General features: G+C 40.3%; 1 protein-coding gene across 1 annotated transcript; it reads right to left on the bottom strand.

Moving 5' to 3' along the window:
• Positions 1-731: 731 nt before the first annotated feature.
• LOC114819729 (putative protein NRT1/ PTR FAMILY 2.2) lies at positions 732-8,392 on the bottom strand. Its single transcript, XM_029089336.2, has 7 exons — positions 8,183-8,392; positions 7,734-8,097; positions 3,986-4,056; positions 3,742-3,892; positions 3,596-3,660; positions 2,472-2,682; positions 732-943 (listed from the first exon to the last, which is right to left on the bottom strand). Exons 1-7 carry the CDS (start codon positions 8,390-8,392, stop codon positions 732-734), a joined length of 1,284 nt encoding a protein of 427 aa, XP_028945169.2.
• Positions 8,393-12,185: the final 3,793 nt, after the last annotated feature.

Below are 12,185 nucleotides of genomic sequence, written 5' to 3'. Positions count from 1 at the left end.
TCTCGTAACGTGTGATACCTCTAGCCGAGTATTGCTTTATGTTGAGCATTACCTTGGGTTGATACTGGTTCAAGACATCTAGCCACTTCGGCCCGTACATGGATTGGATTTGAAGTCTCCAGCCAAAAGACTCCTTTGACTGAAGACTTGGGGGACTCCTGTTGGTACCATATATTGGGCCTCGTATATTTGGGCCTCACACTAAAGCCCATACTTTGTAAAAGAGGAGGAGCCCCTTATTCTATAAAAGGGGACTCCTCCCCTCATTCTAAAGGAGGGAAATAGCCAAGCCATCCTACAAGGCTCAAAACTCTCATACATTTAGAGAGAGAGTCCTCATACAATTCAAGAGGCTCTCCTTCCTTCTCCCCCACCCTCCTTTCTCCGGGGGACTTCCCCCAAACACTTGTATCCATACACATACAGAGAAACAATATCAACTACAGTGTGGACGTAGCCCATACATTGGGGTGAACCACGATAAAATCCTTGTGTTCTTTGTGTTCTTTGTGTTCTTGAGCGTTTGTGCAGATTCACGGTCGGATTTACGTTGTTCCAAGACATCCGGTTTTGTGCATCAACACATGCAATGTGGACATGGCTTTATATCCATATGTACTCCATCCTGATAACTTTCCATGAGCCGAAAAATCACTTATAATCTATAAGACGACATCCTTCATCGTAAAATTCTGATTGGAATACGCATCATAAGTGGGAGTGCCCACCTCCTACAACTCATTCAACTCGTCAATCAATGGACGCATGTACACATCAATCTCTTTACCGGGACTGCGCGGTCCTGGTATTAACAGAGACAACAACAAATTCGGTTGCTTCATACACATCCAGGGCGGCAAATTGTAAATTGAAAGCACCACAAGCCATGTGTTATGGTCTTGCCTCATTTTTCCAAAAGGATTAAATCCATCATTGGCCAACCCTAATCAGACATTTCAAATTTCTAACCCAAACTCCAGATATAAACTATCCAAATGCTTCCATGCTGGAGAATCTGAAGGATGTCTCATAAATCCATCCTTAAGACATTCAGTTGTGTGCCACCTCATATGTTCAGCCGTATGCTTCGACATATACAACCACTGCAACCGTGATTTTAAAGGAAAATACCACATAATCTTAGCTACGATTTTTTTTTCTAGAGCCATCCTCTTCATTGACATTTTTATATCTTGATTCACCAAAAACTGAGCATGCGGTCAACTCCGTATTGTTTTTCCAATATATAATGCAATTATTGGGACACGCATCAATCTTCACATACATCAGACCCAAGTCATTTATAAGTGTTTTTGCCTTGTAACAAGATTCAGGCAAATAATCTCCATCAGACAACATTCTTTTAATGAAGAGAAAGAAATGAGTAAAATGAAGATGAGCAAGAAGAAGAAATCTGAATGAACAACAAATTGAAAAAATTTTGGCGTAAAAATAATAAAATAGTCAATTTATGTCAGTTATAACCGTCAGAATACTAAAATAATAACTGCCAGAATACTAAAATAATAAAATAGTTAATTTATGTTGGTTATAACCGCCACCATTAACTTAAAACGTCCAGATGCTGTTAAAAATATTTATATATAAAAAAAGAATTAAAAAATATTGGCGGTTATAATAATTTTATGGCGGTTGCATCCGACACTAAATATCCGTCAGGAATTTATGTCAGATATAACCGACAGGATTTCATTGTTATCCAACACTAACTGAATTATGTGTCGGATATCTTTTATCCGACATAATGGCTTATTAAACCGCCATCATCATCCGACGCCTAAAGCTAATATTGTAGTAGTGTTAATCAGTCTCTATCTGAAATCTTATTTTAACAAGTTACTTGAATTATTGTAGTTCATTGGATCAGAAACCGTCATTTTTAACACGTTACCTAATCCGCATCATTAATCTGTCGTGATCAAATATTGTCATTATTTATCAACCTCCGCATTTACCACCATTTCGATTTCTCTATTAACGTAGAGTGATGCATCCATGTTACAACCCAACTGCCGAAACTCCGTTGCTGTCATTTTCATCTTCTTGTTATGTTCATAAAAATTGTGTAGAAACATCAATGACGACCTATAAAACTTGTGTCACACCGCAGGAAACCAAAAAAAAAACATTTGGCCAAAAAAATAAAAGAACATTACATGAAACTAGTGTTTCAATATGGAAACCATATTGTCCAAGTCGAGAACTCAACACTCGTCTTTTTATTTAAATGACGGGGAATGATGGGATAATCCTAGAAAATTTGATTTAGGCAATAATTAGTTTCCTATTTCGGCATCGATAGACATTTTATTTTCTACAAAGTTTTAGGCATAGCTCAATATATAAACATTTTACCTTTTTCTAATACTATTCACTATACCTTTATTTGTCATTTTTCATTAAAACTATATATTTTTTTAATTTTTCATTAGTTTTCCTTATTTTCTAACCTTGAGAGACTGGGGAGCTACTACCTTCCACTCCCTTGTACAACTTGGCACATAACAAGTAATAACCAAAGTTGAGCACACCTATCACAACTACCATCCAGTACACATTGTCTAGCCTCCCTTCGTTTATATCATCCGGCAGCCATCCAGTAACCCTCCGAACAAGATCACTCAGCGCCGTGCTCAAGTAAAACGCCGCAACCATTGCAGTCGCCGATCATCTAAGGAAAAAGAGTTGTGCAGAATAAAAAGCCCACAAGAAATAAGCACAAGGGCGCGTGCCGAGGTAACTACCCCACTACGGAAGAGAAGTGGGAGAGGAAGACAGGTCATGGGACTTGTTCCCAAAGCATGTAGTGATATGACGATGACCACTAAGGAAGTGGGGAAGGAAGACGATTGTGGTACTTGAATCTCAAGTACGCAATCCTATAAATAGGGAGAGGAGCCAAAGAATCAGGTACGTAAAGAACACCCGAGAGAATCCCGAGAATAGGAACTAATCGACTGACTTGAGCGTCGGAGTATGTTCTGCAGGTACCCCGCCCGGCCAAAGCTGCGGAGGAAGATTATTTTGGGACACTTCGAAGAAGGATTCGGCGAACGTGAGAATTGCGGTCAACAACTCTGTGGAGGTTTTTCTCTTTGTGGGAAATCCCGCTCAAACAGTTGGCGCCGTCTGTGGGAACGAAACAAAATCAAGCTATAAACATGACTGGATCCACACAAGAAGTTCCGAATCCTTCTGAAGATACAAGGACTCGATCGGTACACGCAAGGTCTCAATCCCAAAATAGTGAACCTTGTCTCGCCATGGAACAATTTAGAAGGTTAACGAGGGAATTGCGTGAAACAAAAAAGATAGTAGATGAAGCGTTGAAGAAGGCTGAAGCGAGAAACGCAGTAGAAGGTGCAACCGGCACCAAGAGACAACGTGCAGAAAAGGAAGATAAGAGGGGCATCTCTAGTAGCGTGCCATACAGTAACCGTGTTGAAGTGACGAAAAATCAGGGCGAAGAGGATCACAGGGGAAAAGGATCGAAAAAGGTAAAGGATGTTGATTTGCGAGAACAAATTGAGAAGATTGTGAAGGGATATAAGCCTCAGACCCTAGCAGAACTTGCCTTGGAAGCAGTCAGAGGGATTCGCAAATCGCCGTTCACAGAGGACATCCTGAAAGCTAAAAAACCTGCCAAGTTCACCCAACCAAAGTTTAGGCTATTCGAAGGTGCAATTGATCCCGTCGAACACATTTACCACTTTCAACAACAAATGGCGCTTGAAGGAGACGATGAGGCCTTCCTGTGCAAGTTGTTCCCCTCAAGTCTTTCGGGGTCATCGTTAACTTGGTTCAGGCAACTGAAACCGAGGTCTATCGGAAGTTTCACAGAGCTTTGCGAAGCATTCATATCCCAATATGTCTGCAATCGGAGGCCAAGAAAAGATATTACGATCTTGTTCAACACCAAACAAAATTTTGGCGAGAGCCTCAAAAGCTACATGACTAGGTTCACCGAAGAGATGTCCACCCTAGAAGAATGTGATTCCCACACTGCGTCTTTGGCATTCCGAGAAGGGGCGTTGCCTGGAACAAAGATGCGTAAGTCATTGATCGAAACGCCACCACTGGACATGAGAGAGGTGATGGCCCGAGCTGATGGACTCACCAGATTAGAGGAAGAGGAATTAATCCAATCAAAGCAGGCCACCGCGACTATTGTTACATCTCCAGCGGTCACTACCACGAAAGATTTGAGTGGATATTGAGAAAAGTCATGGAAAACACAAAATATTAGAATGTAGGGAAACTTGGACGCATATGGGAATGACCATATGAGGTGACTGAAGCTTTCAGAAATGGAGCTTATAAACTCAGGCACGTAGAAACAGGTCAGTATGTGCCACGCCCATGAAGCGCAATTCATTTGAGAAAGTACCACATTTAGCTACTCGTGTTTATGTTTTCCGTATCTAAGTTTCTGTTTCCAGCAACGTTGAAGGGTAAATCCCCTATTGTCTTCCTTGCATGTCAAAGAGGGTGTCCCTGGATGTCTGTTGACATCTCCTCATTGTATGATAAATAAAGTTGCACTTTATTCGAATCTTAGACTAAAGTCTAAAAGTTGAAGAGTATAAACCAAGGGATGAGGATCGAATCAAGATCGAAAACATAAGATCGAGTGGGAAAAGAAAACCCAAGATCGGATGGGCAGAGACTCAATCAAGATCGGAAATCTAAGATCGTGTGGGAAAAGAAAACCCAAGATCAGATGGGCAGAGACCCAATCAGGATCGGAAATCTAAGATCGTGTGGGAAAAGAAAACCCAAGATCGGATGGGCAGAGACCCAATCAAGATCGGAAATCTAAGATCGTGTGGGAAAAGAAAACCCAAGATCGGATGGGCAGAGACCCAATCAGGATCAGAAATCTAAGATCGTGTGGGCAGAGACCCAATCAAGATCGGAAATCTAAGATCGAGTGGGAAAAGAAAACCCAGGATCGGATGGGCAGAGACCCAATCAAGATCGGAAATCTAAGATCGTGTGGGGAAAGAAAACCCAAGATCGGATGGGCAGAGACCCAATCAAGATCGGAAATCGAAAATCGAGCGGGAAAAGAAAACCCAAGATCGAATGGGTAAAGATCCAGCCAAGATCGAAAAGGTAAAAAATTGATTAAGAGTAAACTCAAGGTTGAACGATTTTTGAGATCGATAACGAAAGTGAAATGTTTGAAATATTCCCACAAGAGGGGTTTGAAATAAAAAATCACCTATAAGCTAAGAGGCCACTTTGAAACGAGAAATCACAGGCTTGGTGAAGAAACTGAGCAGGTGAAGTGAAGGAAAATAGGGATGGAGGAACTCAAGGTAATGACATATAAATATATACGCATACATGTGTAGAGATATATGCAAGTATATGAGAAGTAAGTGCAGAGATTTGCATGTCGTACGCAAAGGTATGCCTATGTTGCGTGTAAAAATGTGCCTATATATGCCAATGTACCCAGATATGTGTGCATATATATATATATGTGTGTGTGTGTGTGTGTGTGTGTGTGTGTGTGTAGTCTGGTTAAGGAAGTGATGTCTGCAAGTCCAGGAAAATATATATGTAGATAAATAGATAGGTAGCCCAGTCAAGGATGTGATTTATGCAGGAATGTACATAGACATATAAGAGGGGGAAAAGCAAGTATGTCGGTGTATATATATATATATATATATATATATATATATATATATATATATATATATATATATATATATTGATATATTGATATATGTATACATATGCGTGCATATTAGATGTGCAGACTAGGTGTGCAGCCTAGCATTATGGATTATATGCGTGAGGAGGAAACCCACATGGTAAATATTTATATATGTAAATATATATATATATATATATATATATATATATATATATATATATATATATGTATGTAAATCAGGTAAAAGTGAATGAAGGAGTGCAGACAAGATGGGATAGAGATCTATATAATAAACACGTACAAGGCGTCAGTCCACTTTCGTAAGTCCTCTTTCGTAATTTTCGTAAATCCTCTTTCGTAATGATAGACCTCTTCCGTGATGTCAGTCCTCGTTCGCCATGTCAGTCATCTTTCGTAATGTTCATAAATCCTTTTTCGTAATGATAGACCTCTTCCATGACGTCAGTCCTCGTTCGCCATGTCAGTCTTTCGTAATGTTCATAAATCCTCTTTCGTAATGATGGACCTCTTCCGTGACGTCAGTCCTCTTTCGTAATGTTCATAAATCCTGTTTCGTAATGATAGACCTCTTCCGTGACGTCAGTCCTCTTTCGTAATGTTCGTAAATCCTCTTTCGTAATGTTAGACCTCTTTCGTGACATCAGTCCTCGTTCGCTTTTTCGTAATGTTCGTAAATCCTCTTTCGTAATGTTAGACCTCTTTCGTGATGTCAGTCCTCGTTCGTCATGTCAGTCATCTTTCGTAATGTTCGTAAATCTTCTTTCGTAATGTTAGACCTCTTTCGTGATGTCAGTCCTCATGTTCATTCGTAATGTTCATTCGTAAATCCTCTTTCGTAATGTTCGTTCTTCGAAAATTTATTTTTAGAAAAAGCAACTCCCACAAGGTTGGCAATGCTTAAAGTTTTAGTTTGGCTTAGAGAGTACAATTTCAAGGCCTTATGAGATCGAAAAACTTGGTTTTTCCCTATTTTACATGCGTAAAAAAAGGAAAAAATGGGGCATTGTGGGAGGATAAAACCTAATTTCGACTCATGGGCCGATCATCTAAGGAAAAAGAGTTGTGCAGAATAAAAAGCCCACAAGAAATAAGCACAAGGGCGCGTGCCGAGGTAACTACCCCACTACAGAAGAGAAGTGGGAGAGGAAGACAGGTCATGGGACTTGTTCCCAAAGCATGTAGTGATATGACGATGACCACTAAGGAAGTGGGGAAGGAAGACGATCGTGGTACTTGAATCTCAAGTACGCAATCCTATAAATAGGGAGAGGAGCCAAAGAATCAGGTACGTAAAGAACACCCGAGAGAATCCCGAGAATAGGAACTAATCGACTGACTTGAGCGTTGGAGTATCTTCTGCATGTACCCCGCCCGGCCAAAGCTGCGGAGGAAGATTATTTTGGGACACTTCGAAGAAGGATTCGGCGAACGTGAGGATTGCGGTCAACAATTCTGTGGAGGTATTTCACTTTGTGGGAAATCCCGCTCCAACAGCATGGCACTCTGTTTCCTACAGAAATAGTACTGTGTATTCATCCAAACTCAACAAAATAATGATTACAGATAAAAAAACATTGGGGAAAAGCTTCCTCGCTTGTTGATTCCCGTGAAGTGAACAACGCAATTGTTCCCCAAAAGCTGTTTCCAACATCCTTAAGTGGCCAAGTCGCTGAGCAATAATCCCACAATCACCAAGGATGGATTTCATAGCACTCAGTCCCGGAAAACGCAGAACTATCTCATCACATTACATGAATCTTCAACAACATAATATAAGTGAAATTATGTCTACAAGATTTTGGAAAATTGTGTCTACAAGATTTTTCTGCCGTCAACCTTACATTATTTTCCATCATCGATCATACAGAAAAGCTAGAGGTCTTGTTAGGCGAAGCTTGTGATAGGGTTGAATTATGTCACCCGTGAATTATATACACGACGTCACTTATTATCTTCTAGTTATATTTTGTATTTGGCCTCACAGTTCAAAAAACAAGAGGCGTGCAATAAAGAAGACACCAACGTAAAATCAATGTGAGGATGCAGAACGTGTGGAAATTCTGGTACATGAAACTCTTTTTAGGTGCTGCAGGAGTCGTCTTGGTCTCTCCATCATTGCGGTACTGGTAATCCTCCCTTTTGGATGAGAGCTTAACGTTCCATTTCCGGATACTAGCAACAATAACACGAGCTATATTCACAAATGGGCTACCTTGTGGCTTATCACGATGATAGAAATGGATTCCAGATGAGAATATGACCAGACCAATCATATTAACAAGAGCCGTTAGGCCAAATCCCAACCCCCAACTGACACTGTCCTCAATATAGACAACGGCAGTAGAACTTGTAACAGTCGCTGTATACATGGCAAAGAAAAACCAGAGCTATCATAAATCAATGATTAACAGAGCTATCATAACTATGTGAGCATGTGTACTTGTTAAAGTAAAGACCGAGCGAGGCTATTACCAGAAAAGAGATATAAGACGAGATCAGGAAGACAGGGAAACAGCCAAAGAAAGAGTCTGCAATAATTGCTCCAATGATAGGAAACAAACTAGTGCAACCATTGACAACATTTGACACCTGAGTAGCATCAATGCTCTTCACATTAAACTCCTGAATCAGATACACAATCAGATTTGCTTGCCACCCTCCAGCAGCAAGTGTCAAGCACATTAAAGCTCATGCTCAAAATAAAATACGATCACATGGTTTGCTAAGAAAGAAGTTTTCTTTTTCACTTCCTTGTAGTCATAAGTGATCAACAGAAGAGCATGAGAGAGGTAGAGGGAGACAGAGATATATATATATATATATATACCTAACATGAATAAAAAGATGATCCAACCTGTTTGGGTTAATATTTAACTCAAGACTTCGAGGGAAGAAAAGCCCAAAAGAGCTTAGTAAAGGAGATTTTGCCCGAAGCCCAGCACCAAGCCCAGATACTCATCTCTAGGCAATATGACGGCTCCCCATTAAATGCAAAGGTTAGGTGCTTACAAGGGAAGTAACAACCGATGGAAATCAACCAACTCTCGGCCTAACAACAGTTTTCCGAATGGCAGAACATGTAAAAATGCTGATGACTCACTACCTTTCAGTTGTTTTCGAACAAGAGCAGAAATGGTGCAGTCGGGCTAATTCGCCTATAAATAGGGGAAGAGGGCCCAGAGACAAGAACACTCAACCAATCAAACAAACAAGCATACAACTTGCCTCTCAGTCAAGCAAATATCCAAAAAGTTGTGCTTTGTTCAGATTCTGCACCCTTTTAGCTTTAGACTTCCTTTAGAAAGACATCTTTTATTTATGTAAAAGCTCTGCTACCTTCTCTAAATGATGTAGTATCGATTCTCTTGTGTAAACTCATTTATCACTCATCCCTCTTTCAATACCTAACCTTTTAGAACTACAACAAAGAAGAGATTGCAAGATGTTTAACCTTGCCCGACAAGGTGAAATTGTGCCCGCCTCTCTTTGTTTTGTCTTTCAATTAATAGATCTGGTGTTATAATGTATTTCCTAGTATATATTCAAGTCATTTCCAGTCTTTTGATGATCCAAAGTTCCATCAGTTCTCAAATCTGGTTCACTTAGTAATTTTATTATCATAAGAAGATTAAAAGTGAATTAAAACTAATGACTTGATCAGATCTGGGTCTCCACCCTTTAAGCATACAAGATAAAGAACTAAAAGTCATTGATCTCAAGGCATAGAAAAGAACTTAATGTAGACTTAACCCATCTACGACAATCCTTTGATAACAAGAAGTCAGAATAACTTGGGGTGCAAGTAATCGGCTTAAATACACTTGTTCTACATTTGCCATACAAAGATGGCAATGGCACTCTTTAGCACTTAGTTAGTTTTGATTGCGAGCCTCAAGGCTACACATAAGGCCCCACAAAGGCACCTTTCAGAACTAACTTTGTTCTTTTCTTGTAGCATCTCTGCAAACCGGACCCCGACAATCAACCAAAGTGCCAACTCCTCAATGAGCTATGTGCTCGAGGCAGGGACCTTGTTCAGCCAGATTTCCTGCCCGAACACAACCACAGTGTTTACCTCCATCATCCACCATTTGTCTTTCTCTGTCCCCAAAATACCAAAACTATTCCTTTTACTAAACCAAGGCCACATAAATCTATGAGGAATTGGTACGGGCAAGGATAATTGTGCCCGATAACACTAAAAAGTTGCCTAAGCCCGAGGAATTAAGAGGGAAAAAGTATTGCAAGCTGCACTACACCTTCAACCACTCCATCACCAACTGTGTCTAGTTTAGAGACTAGGTGCAAGATCTCATCATTAAAGGAAAGTTGCTAGTAGAAAAACCTCAGGCCAAAATGATGATTGACACGGATCCCTTCCTTGAAGCCCCAATAAACATGATCAACTTAACATGGGCTAAGAAGAGGAAAGGGAGAGCCACTTGGGAGGTAAAAGAAGAATGAAAGATCCACAGAGGAAACTCTCAAAATGCCCGAAAAATCCAAAGCAGCTATAATAGAGGGGGTATCTTTATACAGTTAACATAAGTATAAGCTAGAAGTACTAGCAGCAAGAGACATCCTTAATCAGAAGATAATCAAGAGAAGGAAAAGCTAGAAGCTTGAGTGTTTTGTGGACAGCCAGAAAAAGAAACCTCAGGGAAGGTCCTCCAAAGGTTGGGAGGGGATTTTCAACTAAAAGGCGTGTCCAAGATGTTCAGAAGTTTTTCTTAACAAGATCGGGTAAATTTGGAGAGAGATTTCTACTATTAAAAGTCTAGAAAGTTAAATAGAAGAAGATTTCATTTCAAGAAGGGATTACAGAAATCTTAGTCCAACAACTTTACATCTTCGGCCAGAGCAACTATTCTAGAAAAGTAAGTTTGCATGATGGTAAAAATTCAGCTTGGTTCTCATAAATACATGTTGTTGTTCATAAGTTGGGTTTTGGAATCCTCAACCTCTTGCGAAATCTTCTCCATCTCTTCTACTTTTTAGGAAAGGTGGTTAATGAGGGTCACTTTCTCGGCTTTGAGTAAAGAAAATTGTTCATTTAGGAGCTGGATTTCAGAATTAACCACTGTAATCCTTTCTTCCATCACTGACCCTTCTTCCACCAACTGCAGGAGCGTGGCTGTACTCTTCACGTGTTTTTCCTGAAAGCACTTCACTCTATTAGATGCCCGCTCCGCCTTCTGATGCTGATCTCATAATGCCCTTAAATTCTCGAAGAAACTCAGAAAAGACTTGTATTGAGCCTGGGATAGCAACTGAACTTGGTAAAGCTCAATAAGCGCCTTCTCCGCGTCATGGAAAATCTTAAGGCTGAAAGAAGTTGTGAAGTCCTGTTTCATCAAATCCTTGAAGATTTGACGAGCATTTTGAAAATTATGAGACTTAGAAAATGTTGGAGATGACTGCAATTTAGTTTTGATTGGCCCGAATTTCTTTACCAGGTCGGGCAAGGATGATGCTAAATAAGCAAAAGGTGCACCTTTCGCACCTTCAACCGTCGAAGTGAGGGCAACCTCAACTAAAAGAGTAGGAATGAAAGTAGTTGTTGTAGAAGTCTTGGCTCGCTTACTCACAGGCTTAGGGATAGAGATTCCTGTGATACTAGAACCAGGAAGGGGCGAAGAAGATCTTTCTTGCGCACTATGCACGATGGAGATTTGCCCGAACCTTCTCCAGAACCTTGTTGCAACCAAGACAGACGTGTTAAAAGGAAAATTTACGAGTCATAAGAAGACAAGGTAAATCTACCTGAGTTAAGCCCATAACCTTGGAAGGAGATGGAGGGGAAGTTACTTCCTCTGATTACCGGGAGGGACTGTCATGGCTTACCAAGGGAAGAGAAACAGTGTTCGAACCTTCAACAGAAACCTACAAATAGCAGAAGTGGGGGCCAAAGTTAGTAATTAACTTATGAAAAAGAAAAGTAGAAGGTTTAAAGTTATGATGTACCTGAGGGGGGAACCTAAGGTTGAGGAGCAGGCACTTTAGAAGCTTTAAGTGCATCAGTGGGAGATGCCCGAGAGGCCTGTGGGTTAGTTACCTCTAAGACCACAAGAATCTCAGGGACTATATGCTCCCCGAAAATGGAAACTTGTGTTTGATGGGGTTTCTGTGTTGGAGAAGGCTGGGAAGAGTAGAAGATGATTAGTACAAAGAAAAAGGATTCTTAGTTTGAAAGTGTTAAAGGTAGGCACTTACTAGGTTACTGTCATCCTCAACATAGTGCATCATCTTCCCAGTTGAACGATCAAACTGAGAAATGGAAGTCACCTCCAGAGGAATGGATTTTGCTCGAGAAGGATGAGCTTGCCTTAATCGGGATGAAGGAGAAGAAGCCTCGGGGGGTGAGATCTTTTTTTCTCGAAGATCCTGTTGCAGATAGTCAGGCAGAGAATTAAGAAAGGAAAAGGAAAAAAATTAAAAAAAAAATAAAAATGGCAGGCTATACCTCTAACTCTTT

The sequence above is a fragment of the Malus domestica genome, chromosome 11 (genome assembly GCF_042453785.1).
Source record: "Malus domestica chromosome 11, GDT2T_hap1".
In the NCBI taxonomy this organism is placed as follows: Eukaryota; Viridiplantae; Streptophyta; class Magnoliopsida; order Rosales; family Rosaceae; genus Malus; species Malus domestica.
This window is presented reverse-complemented; position numbering and strand designations above follow the sequence as displayed.